Source organism: Talaromyces atroroseus (assembly GCF_001907595.1).
Source record: "Talaromyces atroroseus strain IBT 11181 chromosome Unknown scaffold_3, whole genome shotgun sequence".
NCBI classification, from domain to species: domain Eukaryota; kingdom Fungi; phylum Ascomycota; class Eurotiomycetes; order Eurotiales; family Trichocomaceae; genus Talaromyces; species Talaromyces atroroseus.
Window position 1 is genome coordinate 897617 of NW_017971435.1, and position 16568 is coordinate 914184.

Here is a 16568-nt window from a genome sequence, read left to right on the forward strand (position 1 = left end):
TAACAAAATCAATGTTTTCCTTGGTGGACTGACGAGGTCTATTGATTGTGCAAAAGGGTCTTATATAGTAGGTCTAGGTTATCTAGGGCAAGAGAACAACATGCTTTCAATTCCCGCATTGACAATTGGGGCGGGACAATCGGAGACTCCAGATACCCCAAAACTAGGTCTTTCTGTCGGGAAATAATCCAAATTGTTCACTCTATCTCGATGTTTGCGATGTACGGGTTGCGGAGAAGGTTTTGCGGAGAAGTGCGGCTCCGCATTAACAGCCAATGAGCATCCCAGATCCAGACTCCACCTCCCCGTGGGGTAATCGGCGTCCATGCGGTTCCGCATAAAAGTCTGATCGGCCCGAACTACACATACTGTTTGGATTAGACACACCGTAATCGACTGGTTTAGAGGGGAGAAAAAAGCAAAAGAGGGATTGGCGCAAGCCATCTATTTAATTTACGAGTCCACTTCTAATATGATCTGCAATAATTACAGCCTCGCTCCCTTTTAAGCTAGCAGACCCTAATAGTTGCTTCTATATTCTCAGGGCTTGAGTTTACGCTAGCTTAATTGTCTCCTTCATTCTTTAGGCTTTTGGAAAGCTGTCCCAACAACTAGGGTATTAAAAGGAGCGCAGTCTTATTCTTGAAGGTCGCATCCCACTTCTCGGCATACAGTCTTCTCTCTCAATACTAAATATTTTTTGGACTCATTTCGTCAAAAAAAAAAAAAATGAACAACAACGTTAGTCAGAATGACGAGACAAAAGTCTCACTCCATAACGAGGAGAATGCATCGCATGCCCTTTCTACGTTTCCTACATCTGTGACCCTGTCAGCTGAGCAGTTCGAGAGGCTGTATCTGACTCCGATGACTCGTCGTCAACCTCAGTTGGCTAAGCAAGTGGGAAACCCTACACCATTGTAAGATTTTCTCCCACTGTACTACAAGAAATATGAATGGAGTGACGAGTAACACAAAGTTTCAGAGCCCTGGGAGGATTCGTTATCACCACCACCCCGCTTTCCTGTTGTCTGATGGCCTGGAGAGGAGCCAGTGGAAATGGAATCGCCTTTATGTAAGAGAGAGACAAGCAAAACGCTGGCTGATATTCTTCTAATTGACGAGAAAAGCGGGCCCATTGTCTTCCTCGGCGGGCTCTTGTTAGTAATCACCAGTATTCTTGAGTTCATTCTGGGCAATACGTTTCCGTGCGTTGTATTCGGTACTATCGGTGAGTTTTGGTCATTTGGAGACGGGTGCTTTAGCTTGCTTCAATTACTGATACCTCCTCGCAGGAGGATTTTGGTTTGCATTTGCAGCTACGATGATTCCTGCCTTCAATGCAGCAGGTGCGTGCGTTCCAATAAATTTACTCACTTTATCATGCAAATGCTTAAGAACCTCACGTATCTACAGCACCGTATTCCTCGTCCTCCGTTGATACGATCACTGGGCTATCTAGTTCAGGGTTTATGAATACTTACGGTATGTACAGATTTTGTTCTCAGATTAAAAATAAAATTCTCACTGATATTCCAGCTTTCCTATTCATAACCATGGCCGTCCTGATGCTAATATTCATGATCTGTGCAACACGAACTAACATCGTATATACACTTATCTTTCTGTCGCTGCTTTTGGTGTTCTTACTTCTGTCATCAGCCTACTGGCGGCTAGCTGAAGGGGATGCCGCAGTCGGTGACCGATGCGTTAAAGTAAGCAATCTTCTTCCTTGCAGTTCTTGGATACGGAATTGAGTGCTAACAGATATATACTGTCTTTACAGGGATCTGGAGCTTCACTATTTGTCGCTAGTCTACTTGGTTTTTATCTGCTGATAGTTCAGCTCTTTGAGGCCTTGGAATTCCCATTCCAACTCCCTGTTGGAGACCTTGGGCCACTTTGGACTCGCAAGCAACTACGGCAAGTGTTCTCTGGGCAATGGCAGTTGACCTATTACTGACTCTATCAAAGAAGGCACGATCGTCATGACGAAGACTCAGCTGCCGTTGGTGATGAGTGAAGTATTTGAAGATACGCCTTCACTCGGTCATTCGCGTGTTTTTCTCTTTTCCAGCTAGCGGCCAGAAGGTGGATAGCTCTAGCCATGGGGACTACCCGATAACAAAGGCGATGGTGGATGGATTTGTTCAACGCTAATATTGTACAGGGGTCTCAAATAACTGTATTTGTAAATGGATACCGGGTAGTAGGTCAGCCTGATTTACATGAACTTGGGAGTCAGAAATGTTATTTTTTGACTAGTAAAAGAAATGGGACAAACCTCATAGTCTTGTAGCTATGTCGTGCAATTCTTGTACGACTCGCTTGGTGATGGTTCTTCTGTAATCATATGGTACAATTTATCAGATCTCTGTCCTGGGGATCGGGTATGAAAAAAGGTCCATTGCATGTTCCTGGAGGAGCTGTTGATTGATATATTCAGAGTTTCATGCATATGGTGTCAAGTGACACTTCAGTCAGAAATATACATTTTGGAAGATACAAACCATCGCTGCAAGAACATGTATGATTTGAGGCGAGTGCTAAGAGACGATTGAGACATAGGTAATTGATGCAGTTCAAACACGGTTGTGGAGCTTCGTACATGGATCTTACCTGTTAACATTGCAGCTAGCTGCATGTGATTGATCATTGGCAGTCAGCTTTAGCAGAAATGCTATGGACCATAGCACTTTACAGAATTTACATAGAAGAAATCATCTTGTGCTGTTGTAGGTGGTAATAATACCGCCAGGGTGGTAAAAGTTCTGCAAATTTTGTTCGCTTAATGGCGGAACATTTCATAGAATCTGAGCAAGCTTCAAGTCCAATAGTATCGATAAATTGCGGGCCACCATGGAGGCCATATCAGACTTTCTCCCGAGATATTGAAGTGCACAGATACATGATTCACAATTCTGCCGGAAGGAGTCAGTTAGAATAATGTCGTTGAGATTATCTAAGGTTTCAAGAGAAATATATGCCGCCTTGGCAAATGAATGGATCAGGACAACGGTCCAGGGCTCAACGAGGAACGCGACTTCGTTGAGTGAATCGTGGAAATGTCGGTGCATAGATGGATTCTGCCCATGAAGTGAAGCGCGAGCAAGAGCACCAACCATAAAAGCATGCTCTGTTCTGAGTGTCGAGACCAAACTAGTGGCTTTTCGAGTCTCACGCTCGCTCTCAAAGCCCAGTCTTCCGTTATCAATGCCCTCTATTGCGTCTGCCAAAAGCATCGTAGCAAGATGCCAATGACCGTCGAGAATAACGTACCACGACTGAATGCGAGGAGGTAGCAAGTCGTGGTTCTCGACGCAATCGAGCATGAATCTCCGATAAGTGCAATTCCAGTGTCGATAAACCAGGAGGGTCTTCTGGATGACCCCTTCAAGAACATCACAACTGGCCCCTCTATACACCAATGTTTGCAGTTGGGTGACCCGACGGTAGAGTAAGACTTTGACAGGAGTTGCCTCGGAGAGTACGGATGCAGCCTCGTCGTAGGAGCATGGCCATCTTGGCTGCTCTCCGCTAAGCTTATGACGTTCAGTACGATGGAGGAAGAATTCGCCCCACATGTCCTGTTTCTTGTGGTTTCTATTCTCCGCAATTCTCCCAAAGCCAAGCTGGAGCTGATCTTGTGGATCAAGAATTGCAGGAGGTGCCGATGCAACTTGGCTATCCTCATCTGACACTACTAGTGGCCGCTGATACATCGCTGCACTCAATGTATCAAACATGACGCCCAGCCAGAACAAAAGGTTTAGTGTATTGCGGTGCTCGTGGCTAGCCAGGATTGGATCGACCTGCAAGGGCCCTGAAGGATTCAATATTTCTGATTCATCGGTAACTGCTAATCCGATTGATCCCCCTCGAAGCTCTTTCACTCTTGGCGGGGCTTCTCGTACGTATTTCACAAACTTGTGCCGAAAAGTGAAAAGCTGGCGGTTGGCAGTCTCTAGAAATGTCGGTGCACTGTCATTTTCCAAAAGCTGGCCCAGGCCTTTGTCTTGCCGGCTGTCCAGTGGACTTTGAGTCAATGAGAATATAATATTTGCAAAGATAATACGGAATGAGGGAATCGTGGTTGAGTGCTCCAAGCCGTGGCGTGCTTCATTCCAGACGTACTCTCGTATTGATCTCTCGTCGCGAGAGATTGTCTCGGGGACAGATAACGTTGCACCCTTCTGCGCGTGCTGAGTCCACTGCGAGGCGAATGCAATGATCGCTAGATTGAGTACTCGAGCGGCGGTCTTATCCTCTTCCGCACTTAAAGCCCTACCACGTATTGAGGAAGATGCACGATCTAACCGACAAACACGAATACACATTCTGTTTGACCAATTGGGACCCCACTCTTGTCTCTCGCCATTTGGTAGAACGGTGCTAGCCAAGTCGCTATAAGGACAGTTGTGCTCTGTCAGCCAACATGACAATGCGTTTTCCATACTGTCGTGATATATGCGAATTAAGTTACGCGTCATCGTCGAACGAGCATATTGATCAGCCGTATTCTCAGAAGCAATACAAAAACTTGATGGAAATCTTGGAATTGGTCGCTGGTTAGAGCTAGGTGTCGATGAGGCTTTTAGACTAATCTGCTCGTATCCCGGGGCCACGAAATTGAAAGAAGACGGACTGTATTCACCTTCGGGCCGTTGTATAACGTCGAAAGAATTCTCAGAAGAGTTAATGAGGGATTCAAGTTCCCTTTGGGATCGTTGAGTGGTGCCACTGTTTTGCCAGTCGACTGGAATCTCCAAACTCCAAGGGTAATATTCTGACTGCTCAGCGCCGGACTCTGTTCCTTCTCTATCTTGTGGGTCCGATGTGAAGGAGAGTGCGAAATTTGCGAAATCGCCAGAAGCAAACATGTCGTCGGAAGTGGCGGGATAAGACGGTAAAGAGCGAGACTGCTCATCCGAGAGTGCATCATCATCTGAGCTTACAACAGAAGGAATAGATTTCTCCGCAATGTAGACTGGGGCTTTCCGCCGACCTCCGGCGGCATCTATACGCTTCGAAGAGAGCCAGTTGAACGTACACTCCTTTTTCCATCGCTTGCAGTTGTAACAACCACTGAATCCAGTATCCTTCCTGTTTTTCTGGACATTCGTTAGCTTCTGCAAATAAAATGGCTAAATTGATGTTCACACACCGGTGCATCGCATCGCCTTTTGCCTTTGCGGCATGGATCGCAGCTGTGGAGTTGGCGTCGGGAGGTTTCCATGCTGTAAAATATTCTCAAGACCGTAGTCAATATCAGGCAATATACACTCTTGGAATGGATGTAGCAGTAGATATATGTCTAGGGGGTGTGTGTGTGCGCGTGCGTGCGTGCGTGCGTGCGTGTGCATTTAGACGCAAAAATGGCAACACAGCCCCCCCCCCCGAATACGAAGCGAGGTTTGGGGAAGCGGTATGCCTTAAACTTTGGGTTTGCGGGGCGAGCGGGGTAGGGCCAAGGCCAACGCCGCCGCTTCTTTTTCTTTTTCGTGAAATGTTAGGACCAAGTCCTATCAAATGAAGAGAAACAGGCGGTTGATGGAAGAAGACTCCTCAGCGGGGAATGGCCAACAAACTCAGTAAGGACCGGTGATACCAATGAGGATACTTCACAAGCATTTGGGACTCATCAAACAAGTGCGGCTGTTACAGGCTAGCCAATCAATTCTACCTCGGGGGCGAGCCATGGAAAGTTGGTTCAGAGCCTGATGAGGTGGCGTTCCGGCATACCCCGGGTAAAGCCCTGATCTGTGTGAAGAATATATAAAGATTTAACAAACCGAATATCTTACCTAATTCTGTACTTGAGTGTAGAAATATCAATCAACCCTAAAACCATTATAGCCATCATGCATTGGCATTTAAAAGCGGACACATCTAGCTTACCAGCATTGCAGTCTCTTAGTTTTCTTAGCGCCTTCGCACTTCAGTACCAGAGTCCCCGGCATAGATCTGCGACTTCGAGGCGGAAAGATAATAGTGGTTGTATCCATCATCGGTATACCAGACGCAGTTATCTCCCGGTGACGTCTGGCCTGCCTCCTCAGAACGTTGGGCCTCATCCTCAGTCCCTGTGTACGAAGCGAAATTCTCAAGTCCAAAGTAGGACCCGCTGCACAAAGAGAGATATGTTTGTCCAGCAGCCGCTGTTAAGGCGGTGGTCTGTGCAGATCATTGAACTCATCATACGCAGACTGGAGCTCATCAGAGACATCTCCATCAGTATGACAAATCCACCTTTGATAGTTCACTAATTCAACTGACGGATAGAGCGATGATGCTCAGGATGCCGATGCTGAGAAGCTCCTATTTCTTTTGTCAGCTCTAGAATATATATCACGAGGAAGTCTATGTATAAGACAAGGTCACATACACTTTGCATATATCAAATAATATTCGGAAATCACAAACGCTAACGGTTAATTCATCATTCTAAACTATATATGGATGATTTATTCTTGGCTGACGCCCTAGTTAGACGTGCCTGAAATCTTACCTGCTCTCGAGACTCCTTCAAAAGAAGTGTAGTAGTTGGGATTTGGGTGTCAACTTATTGATGTAGTGGCTATGGGTTGCAAGACTAATTTTGCTGTGAAACCATCATGTAAGAATAAATCCGAAGAGCGTGGATCAAATACAAGGTAATGCTTTTACGTATAGCAATTCTGCAACCTCGGCTAGATAGGTGCGACGAATATGTATAGAGCAAACGCTGAGGCTATGTTCTATGTAAAGTTCACCTGATGTCGTGAAATTTGTAACTATACATTTTACATATTCCACTATGTATAGTACCTACATATCCGATGCATGATTTGTTGTCTCTACTGTAAATAGGCTCTAGATCAAAAGTACACCCCCGCCGCCTTCTCAATTAGGATTTTTAAAATTTCCTAGACCAATAAAATGGTTTGGAATCTAATTTATCAGGCAGGATAAGCGGCGGCGTGCAAATATAACTCCGTCCTTAAATCTTCCGCATTGAGAAGGCGGTAAGATCAGTTCACCTGATTAGGAAAGCACTTTGCCTAACCCAGTAAAGTAGTCGTTCATTTTTTCTCCCAATGACGTATTGTACGGAGCATTATCGCCGGCAGAAACCCCCTTACCGCCTTTCATAAATGCACTGTACCATAATCGGCAACTGCGTATTCGAGAGTCAAGGGCTCCAATGTTTACATCACAATAGCTCTAAACCTGACTGTTGATATTTCTAAAAGAGCTGCTGCAGATACCCAGTCAGGCTGCATATTATTACTAAGCTGGTGAACAGGGAAAACTTAAGAAGCCCTGTTTCCCTCTCAGCGGTCACCTTCCTAGTTAGGTAATTGTAATGACACTTGCTCTAGTCGGTAGCCTGGTCTGCAGCTATCTTTTGTCGAGTCGTAGTATAACCTATAGGATGGTGATGACGCAGATTGTGCACCGTGTAAAACTCCGGTGCTTAGTATACTAGTCTTTGTCGGAGAATTTATCTACATTGATAAGAAACTTGACTGCACTTGTTACTACCTATGGATCTGGTTTTAAGCTTTAAAGCAGATTGCATGATCCTCAGATGACATAACTAGTAATTATCTACATAATCAGTACGCAATCTATCTCCATCGCATGAAAAGCTTACGCGTTGATTAATACCAAGGTATTCTAGGGCACACCGGGTTCATAAGCTGGTTACACTATGAGTATATGTACTAATGTAACCTTTAATGGGAAACTAATCTGTAGACAACGGATTAGACAGCTTTCAGCATAGTTGGAAGAGTATTCAGATAGTTTAGACGACCATCTCGTCAGCCGTGGCCCCCGTAGAGAGCTAACAGTAGACTTCCGTGATGCGTTTCCACATTCCGGGTCACGTCTTCTGCCGGACCAGCAAAGGGAAAGGGTACTACATGCCATAATTCTGCGTACAAAGTAAGTATATAGCCATAGACAGGCTGTTATGCCCCGCGGAAAGTGCGGGGGAGGTGACATCGCGCCCTTGCCGAGAAGGTCGTTTTGGTTACAGACATCAGACTACATCTCAATCTCATCTAGACAATGACTGTATAATGTATGATATCACAATCCGTGCCAGGGAGGCTTTCTATTCTCCCATAGACAGCAGTGACTGTGATGGTACGATAATGGGAGGGTGTACCAAGTGTTCTTGATGGCCTACCTAGGTACAAGACTTACATCAGACCGGCGAGAGTAAAATAGTCAGAGGGCTGTTGGTATAACTTATTACATTGTATTCATGACTGCCAAGTGATCTCATGTCGCCAAGATTTCTCCTGCATATATGCCTCATTGGCCTTGACCGACCTCATCGATTTACAAACCCAGTAGAAATACAAAAAGTCGATACCTCAGATCCTAAAGCGCTGCACCTAAGTAGACTTGTCTATGAGAGAGTGTCTAGGTCAATCAATTCAACTAGTAGTGTCGCCATGGCGGTGGCCCTGGAATGCTGTGATACAATCACAGCAACGCGGGGGACTCCGCATGAGATAGCATGGCGCATGCCGATCCCTGCGCGCTCACTTTCAATCCAGACTATGGCCTACTGGAAGTGAAAGTTCGTCGGACTATAAAAGCAATGATCCGCCTTCGAATTGAACATTTGTACTTGCGAATTGGACTGGAATTGCCATAGTTGTTCGCACGATGAAGCTCTCTCCGTCGACACTGGCAGCTGTACTAGCAACCCTGGCAGGGAACACAGATGCACGAACACTTACACAGCAGAGTTCGAACACAAAAAACTTGACCTTCGATGTCTTGGATTATGTCGACCCGTTGATTGGAACAGCTAATGGAGGTTAGCAAGCACAAGAAAGAAACATGATGATAATAAGCATTCTAAAGTTCATGCATATAGGCCATGTATTTGCCGGTGCTACTTTGCCTTTTGGTAAGTTCCCCAGTCTACGTTTGCTTATGATTACGCATGCTGAACTTCCAAGGCATGGCAAAGGCAGTTGCGGATTCCACAGCGGACCAGCAAGGTGGCTTTGCCTCAGATAGCTCAACCATAAGCGGATTTTCGCACATGCATGACTCTGGGACGGGCGGTGTAAGTAATCAGGGTGACCAAAAAGTGAATGGGATATTAGCTAACGTTTCAGCAGAGTGCGTCCCTGGGAAATTTCCCTCTTTTTCCTAACCCGGGATGCCCTGATAACGACCTTAACTTGTGTACCTATCGCTACCAAAGCAGGGCTATAGGATTCAGTAACGAGTCTATCATCGCACAACCTGGGTACTTTAGCATCGATCTTGATAGTGGAATTAAAGGCGAGACTACAGTCACAAATCATACAGCCTTGTACCGCTTCACGTTCCCTTCGAGTGGAACCACTGCGCCGATGATTTTCGCAGATCTAATCGATCTGCCGCAGTCTAGAACTAATGGAACTGCTTCCGTCAACGCTACCACTGGCCGTATAACTGGTACCGGTACATTCAGTCCAAGCTTTGGAATAGGTAATTACGATCTACACTTTTGTGTCGACTTCTCAGGAGCAGACATCTATGATACAGGAGTTTTCGTCAATGACCGGGCTGGCAATGAGCCAAAGACTGTCAGGACGCTAGACGACGGTGTCGATAACGACGAGTCTTATTCGGCGGGTGCGTTCACTCGTTTCAGTCCCGGCAGTCTCTCGGTCATCGCTAGAGTTGGTGTGAGCTTCATCAGTGTCGATAAGGCCTGCTCAAATGGCGAAACTGAAATTCCTGAATTCAACTTCGAGGGTACCAAGGATGCAGCACAAACTATCTGGAGGGAGAAGTTAAGTTCTGTCAGCATTGATGCCACTGGTGTCTCAGACGAGTTCCAAACCATATTTTGGAGTGGCCTTTACAGAGCTCATATAAGCCCGCAGGACTATACGGGCGAGAACCCGCTATGGGATAGCATAGAGCCATATTATGATAGCTACTACTGGTATGGTAACTTTTTCCCGAATTGTTCTTCACTCGAGACATTGGGTGCTGATATCTGATTAGCATTTGGGACTCGTTTCGAGCTATACATCAACTGATTACCCTTGTGGATCCTCTTTCCCAATCTCGTATGGTGCGAAGCTTGATTGATATATATCGACATGAAGGCTTCCTCCCTGACTGCCGCATGTCGCTATGTAAAGGCTACACGCAGGGTGGATCCAATGCCGATGTTCTCATAACTGAAGCTTATCTGAAGAATATCACCGACATTGACTGGAGCACTGCCTACGAGGCGGTTATTAAGGACGCTGAAGTTGAGCCTACAAATTGGGGCATTGAAGGTCGTGGCGGTTTAACAAGCTGGAAGAACTTAGGGTATATACCTACAGATGACTTTGATCCGTATGGGCAGGGTCCTTTGACGCGGAGTATCTCGCGAACAGTTGAATATGCGTACGATGACTACTGCATTGCCATTCTGGCCAAAGCACTTGGCAAAACCGACGATTACGATAAGTACATCCAGCGCGCTACTAACTGGTACAACATGTTCGATCCCAACACCACTTCTCTCGGATACGCTGGCTTTCTGCAAGTCCGCTACCCAAATGGAACATGGGGCTATCAGGATCCGCAGTTTTGCAGTGCTCTACTCGATTTCACGTCGTGCTATCTTAATCCTGATGGCCATGAGACGTACGAAGGGAGTACGTGGCTTTACACGTTCTACGTACCCCAGGACATGGCCTCGCTGATTGATGCACTGGGAGGACAAGAAGCATTTATTGATCGTTTGACATTTTTCCATGAATCGGGACTTTTGTACGTCGGCGACGAGCAATCTTTTCTCCCTGTTTACCAGTTCCACTATGGCGGAAGACCCGGCCTGTCCGCTAAGCAGGCTCACGCATATATCCCCTCGCAATTCAATACCAGTGTGTCTGGAATTCCAGGCAACGATGACAGTGGTGCCATGGGCTCGTTTTCAACTCTTAGCATGATTGGCGTTTGGCCGGTTCCTGGGCAGGATGTCTACCTCATCAACCCACCCTTTTTCAAAGAAGTTAATATCACTCACGGTATCACCGGCAAGATTGCGACGATACGAAATGTCAACTTCGATCCGACTTATACAGATATATACATTCAGAAAGTGACCAGGGATGGGAAGACGTGGACAAATAATTGGATAGACCACTCGTTCTTTGAGAATGGCGGCGTGTTGGAAATAACAACGGGTGCGACTGAGAGTGACTGGGGGACCTCGGTGAAGGATTTGCCTCCCAGCTTGGCATCGTACAAATTTTAGGTCTTTTGTGCGCAGATGTTGATTTCATGTCATGTACAAAGAAGAGAAGAATGGAATGAGTTGGTATGTGAATGCCATTCTGATTTGCCATATCTCATAATATCAATGATTATAAGGTACGCATGTACCCTGCGGTACCGTCTCAGATACATCTTTCTTATAACAAAAGAAACAAAAGTGGAAGGATGATCAGGTTGCTTCCCAAACTTCAAAGGCGACACCTTCAAATTGCCAAGCCGTCGCGTTATTGCCGTTCTTTGCGGCTGCATGTTTGAAGATACGCTCTAATCCCATCTCGATATCTTTCCAATCGCGACATGCTGTGCCCGGCTTGACGTAGACAACCGCTCCAATGCGAACACATGTGGAGGATGAGGCAATGAAAGAGGATGCACCGTTTTTGTCCATGACATCTTCGTCACCGGTAGCAGAAGCTGGGTATGTGACTAGGTTCAGGCCATGGCATTTACCAGACAGGCTCTGGAATAGATACGAGTATGCTTCGTCTTGAGCAGGGATTGTCAAATTTGCGGGAATTGTTGAGTCGTCAGTAGCCTGATTTGCTTGAACCCGAGGAAGATTGCTGTTGCATGTCACCTTGTTCTTGAAAAGAATGTACTCTTCAATTGTAATCTCGGGCGGTGATAATATTGATCTTGGGTGCTTATCTTTGCGAAGAAGGAGAGCGTTCTCGCGAGATTGCTGGTAAGTGCTCTCTATTCTCATCTCTGTGGTGACACACTCGGGTGCAAGTTGAGGTTCCTTTTCAGAGAAGGTTTCGTGACATGACTGCTTTGCCCGATATTTGAAGCCCATGACTGGCCTCCTCCAGAGCAGATGTGTTTGCGGTAAAACCACCATATCGCCAATATTGAAAGAAAGGCAGCTGAAGATGGAGATGAAGATGGAGATTCAGCTGAGTACGAAAAGAAAGAAGATATTGGCTGCGGCATCACAAAGAAAGTGTGGCCGCCTGAGCCCAACAAAAACGTGATAGCCCCAACAAAGACAAACCCAGGCCTTCGTTGTAAGCGCAGCGCTCTTTACCAGATCAACTGGTCGTGTCGACAAGAGAAGAGTTGACGATGTATTCCAATGTAGATGTCACATGATTCTTCGTTGCGCAGGCAGCCACGCTGAGGGCAAGTGCCTTCCTTGCGCGGCGGCCAAGCATAAAATGACCCTAGCAAAGTCACCTCATGAGGACCTCATCTTGCTGCTATATACCTTTCTATTCACTACGCAAGAGTACTATCTTCGGTATTTCTATCTCACTTCTGCCTCTTTCCAGCTCTGGCATACTTCTCAGAACCCGCATCTCTCACACCGGCATTACCTACTCGTCAGACCAGTCATTCGTCACTCTTTCGACGCAGAATCATGGCAATGCACGTTGACGCCGTGCAGAATGCACAGGCAATCTCCACCAAGGAGAAAGAAAAGGCACTGAGAGCCTCGATATCGAATATAATCGCCGACTTGGAATGCCCGTTCAATGTACCGATAGAGATGTACCTGTCAGTGCGCGAGCTGGCCGTCGCATTACCAGCATTTGGTGAATTCGCCATCGATGGCCCCGACAATATTATGAAAGGAATTTTTGAGCCCGTGCGCGAGGACCTTTCTCGGCTGATTTACGCTTCTCTCGGAACGACTGTACTGAATGCGAGCTTCGCATGGGCCTACTTGGGTCAAATGATTCTTATGCCGACAGTGTTCATTGATATACCACCAGGCACGGTGGCAGACTGGGCAGACTTGGAAAGCAGAGTCCGAAAGATGCTAGGGAGGGCGACATCGACATTGGGATTCATCATTGACGTGCAATTTCAAATCATCCACTGATAGCATCTCTTTCGAGAGGATTCGGACTCAGAACACAAGCGGGAAAAATCAGCTTCTTCAGTGGGGGCAAGCTTAGGAAGTGTAAGTTCTTATGCAAATATTGATAACTGCGTGAAAATATTCTAACTGTCCGACTTTGAGTTGTATCTTGGCAGTATGCCCACTATCCCATACGCACATTCTTTTGGCTGAGGCGGAACAATCATTTGTACCCATCGACATATTGAGGAGATACATAAGTTATTTTTAAGACGACTTGGCTGTGTTTTCGTTTCGAGAAAGCGTTGCTGTTTGAAAGCACATAAAAATCTAAAGGAATGAAACCATAAAGCTTGAACGCAATCTTCATCTTCGCAAAATCATGTGCAAGTAAGGATCCACTCTATCGATCAGCGTTCGTAACCGTGTTGTAGTTACCTTTTACGAACCCGTTCTTGGACGAAGTTTCACTAGGAGAGGCTTCTTTATCCAAAGGGAATTCGTGGGCTGATCTTTCCAATTCTTGTTTTCCGGCTGTGACTCAACATCGAAGTTCCAGAAGAACTTGCATGTAATCAGTCTGAGCTCCGCATATGCCAGGCTATAAGTTTTTTTTTTTTCCCAGTATTAGTAAGTGAATGCTTCACAACAAGAATGAGTAACTCACTTCTTTCCCAGGCAATTTCTGGGACCATGCGAAAACGGATGGAATGCACTCTTATTGTCATTGATAAATCGAGAATCCTCTCCCTCAAGCCATCGCTCTGGATGGAACGCATCCGGGTCAAAGAAATTTTCCGCAGAATGGTAAGTTGAGTAATGATGCATCCCAACAGTGGTACCAGCAGGAACGAACTTGTCGCAAATAACTTGACCTGGCTCGGGAGTTACACGGGGGAAAATACTTGGCACTGGCGGGTAAACGCGCAGCGCCTCCTCAAGCACGGCCTGTAAATACTTGAGCTTTGTGGTGCTGTGGAAGGTAATATCACTTTCAGTATTGAACGACGAACGAATTTCTTCAACTAGGCGGGATAGGGATTTCTGTGAAGGCTCCTCGAGGAGGTAGTATAGCATTCCGGAAAGTGCAGTTGCCGTTGTTTCGCTGCCTGCAACAATCAATAATTGGCTTTGAGCAAGCATATCTTCAAAACTCAGGCCGTCGTCGCCAATGGCCTCTTTGGACCCTTTGAGCATGTGATATACTGTGAACGAATTAGTGTCTAAGCATTGAGTATTGATTGCGCCTGTAAGAATGGGTGCTGCTGAATTACCGAAGTCCTGTCTTTCTGTCTCAATGGAAGCCCGGTTTGCCAGTTTGCTTTCAGCAACGTCGAATAAATACTGTCGATCCCCCCTGAAGGAAGTTGGTGTTACCATCCTCTCGATAAACTTCTCCATTGACCTTGGGAAGACACGTCTAATAGCACGGAAGTAAACGGCAAATTCTAAGCTCCCAAACATTGCCGAGAGATACTTCTGCCATATACCCTTTTCCAGCAATCCAAATGATTCGCCAAATGCAAGGTCGCCAATTATATCAAAGGTAGTGAAGTTGAACCAATGAACCATGTTCACAACGCCGTTGTCTACCGAGGCTCGTTCCCGAAGTTGGGAGACGAAAAAGTCGACATAACCCTGCAGGAGGATTTCTTGCGCTTTGAGGGCTTTTTCAGAGAAGGCGTGAGCCAATAGACGACGGAGACGGCGGTGCTTTTCACCATTCGCACCGAGCTTTTTCCCCAAGAATAGGATATCAGTATTCATTCCGTAATTTGATGGCTAATCGAGGGGAGTAAAATACGTACAATATGTGGTGGCCCTTTGGGTGATTCAGGGAAGAACTCGGGGTCTTTGTCAAAGAGGCCTTTGGCAGCACTTGTACGATGTCCTGTTAGAATATTAGTATTCATGCATTCATTCAGTCTTGGTCAACTGACGCACCGCAGATTGCTTCCCATGCGCGGCTGGAATTGTATGATAGCTGGTTAGGTGCTACGCGCACCACTTCACCATATTTGTCGTGCCATTTCTTGCTCTTCAAGTGCAAAGAGCCCCTGAACTCCCAAAATAATGCATGCAGTATCGTAGCTCGGCCGAGAAACGGGCCTGGATATGAGCGCAACGGATGGAAATAGAGGTTATAGATGATACTGCTAGCTAAGCTGGCTACGATGAGGAGCAGAGGTGTCTATCTTTAGTCAGCCCATGTTTCAACAACAGCGTTTCGCACACCTAACACCTACAAGAATATAGTGGTCGGCGAGAGGTTCGACAGCGCTGGTGACGAGGTGCGAAGGCATAGTGGAGAACGCGGCCGGCGGGGGCCGAGGGTATACCTAAATAGTAAATAAACAAAGTTTATCTCAACCACAACCTGTGCAACCAGACAAGCGTCGTCAAGATTCACCACTCGACAGTAAGGCACATAAAACCGTGTTTAAGTACTGAATATGTCTGCTTCTGACTGCCTTCGTATGTAGTATCGCCTTTCCACTGGAGTTGTTGCTGACCCTGCCGTAGAGCCTCCCCTTACTCCCGCCGAACGAGAGATAGTCAAGAGTTATGGCGGCTGGACGACGTTCCTGGCTTCCTTTGCTCTCAAGCCGTGGAATAGCGAAGATGAGGAGGAGGGCAAAGCGATTCTCAGAGCCTTCACCGCCGATGATGATCGAGAAAATGAGGAATCCAATGAACCGAACAAATCTTGAAGGTTTCAACTGCATGCAGTGACCGAGAAGCAACTTTGGAATGGGAACATGTCGTCGTTAAATAAGTTTCTGCAATTGCCACGTACTGCCGCTACTCAATAGCTCTACAATTAAGCTATCCTCGCAGCTCCTCGTAACCGAACGTCACGGTAGTTTTGTGACAAAATTATGCAAAGATTCCCCCCCTCTTGTGATCTCCACTCTGTGGCGATCGACGATTAATCCCAGGAATTCAACCTAATGCCAGGCTAGTTACAGACCTATTTCAGAGCTGTATGGCCAATGACGTTAACAGCGGAGGAGATCAACATTTGACATGCATCACTGTCTTCACGGAGTCTACAAAGACCGAATGAGCCCGGAATTCGGATTTGCCATTAGGCTTTGGTATACTAGCATTGCACATCAATGTCCCACTAATCGCCATTTTGCTTCGTTCTAGACCGCGGGGAATGTGGGATATACGTAGTTGTACTAGTATTCATTCATTTATGGGACCCCGGACACTCCGCACACTCCACCGTGCCGCATAAGACGAATTGAATTCAGCGGCACGTATCTGAAAAGCCGTGGATTTTGTGCACCTAGGCTCAATTGTCGGTGATTGAGCTGAAGGCATTATGATCGACGACCGGGAGACAAATTTGAAGTCATTTCTAGTAATTTCAACCTCTAATTTGGCATACGATGCTTATCCGTATGTCTATTTGCGAATATCCTCTTTATATGGAGCAAGCATTATGATAGTAAGTGCTATAAAGAGCATTATCCATTAT

At 46.2% G+C, this 16568-nt stretch overlaps 6 protein-coding genes across 6 annotated transcripts; 3 read left to right on the forward strand and 3 right to left on the reverse strand.

Annotated features, from left to right (window-relative positions):
- Nucleotides 1-729: 729 nt before the first annotated feature.
- UA08_03354 (Protein alcS) lies at nucleotides 730-1963 on the forward strand (the record flags this gene model as incomplete). The annotated part of the gene is made up of 7 exons (XM_020265645.1): nucleotides 730-920; nucleotides 986-1075; nucleotides 1131-1231; nucleotides 1296-1349; nucleotides 1417-1485; nucleotides 1663-1715; nucleotides 1787-1963. The coding sequence occupies 7 exons, from the start codon at nucleotides 730-732 to the stop codon at nucleotides 1961-1963; spliced, it is 735 nt and encodes a 244-aa protein (XP_020121398.1).
- Nucleotides 1964-2804: 841 nt separating this feature from the next.
- Nucleotides 2805-5236, reverse strand: UA08_03355 (Regulatory protein alcR; the record flags this gene model as incomplete). The annotated part of the gene is made up of 2 exons (XM_020265646.1): nucleotides 2805-5111; nucleotides 5165-5236. 2 exons carry the CDS (start codon nucleotides 5234-5236, stop codon nucleotides 2805-2807), a joined length of 2379 nt encoding a protein of 792 aa, XP_020121397.1.
- A 3428-nt stretch (nucleotides 5237-8664) lies between these two features.
- UA08_03356 (hypothetical protein) lies at nucleotides 8665-11257 on the forward strand (the record flags this gene model as incomplete). The annotated part of the gene is made up of 5 exons (XM_020265647.1): nucleotides 8665-8818; nucleotides 8879-8911; nucleotides 8964-9073; nucleotides 9129-9946; nucleotides 10009-11257. The coding sequence occupies 5 exons, from the start codon at nucleotides 8665-8667 to the stop codon at nucleotides 11255-11257; spliced, it is 2364 nt and encodes a 787-aa protein (XP_020121396.1).
- A 189-nt stretch (nucleotides 11258-11446) lies between these two features.
- UA08_03357 (hypothetical protein) lies at nucleotides 11447-12073 on the reverse strand (the record flags this gene model as incomplete). Its single annotated transcript, XM_020265648.1, has 1 exon — nucleotides 11447-12073. One exon carries the CDS (start codon nucleotides 12071-12073, stop codon nucleotides 11447-11449), a length of 627 nt encoding a protein of 208 aa, XP_020121437.1.
- Nucleotides 12074-12637: 564 nt separating this feature from the next.
- On the forward strand, nucleotides 12638-13102 carry UA08_03358 (hypothetical protein; the record flags this gene model as incomplete). Its single annotated transcript, XM_020265649.1, has 1 exon — nucleotides 12638-13102. The coding sequence occupies one exon, from the start codon at nucleotides 12638-12640 to the stop codon at nucleotides 13100-13102; it is 465 nt and encodes a 154-aa protein (XP_020121436.1).
- A 420-nt stretch (nucleotides 13103-13522) lies between these two features.
- UA08_03359 (hypothetical protein) lies at nucleotides 13523-15807 on the reverse strand (the record flags this gene model as incomplete). Its single annotated transcript, XM_020265650.1, has 7 exons — nucleotides 13523-13682; nucleotides 13749-14286; nucleotides 14356-14748; nucleotides 14886-14972; nucleotides 15026-15272; nucleotides 15328-15420; nucleotides 15595-15807. The coding sequence occupies 7 exons, from the start codon at nucleotides 15805-15807 to the stop codon at nucleotides 13523-13525; spliced, it is 1731 nt and encodes a 576-aa protein (XP_020120989.1).
- Between the last annotated feature and the right edge of the window lie 761 nt (nucleotides 15808-16568).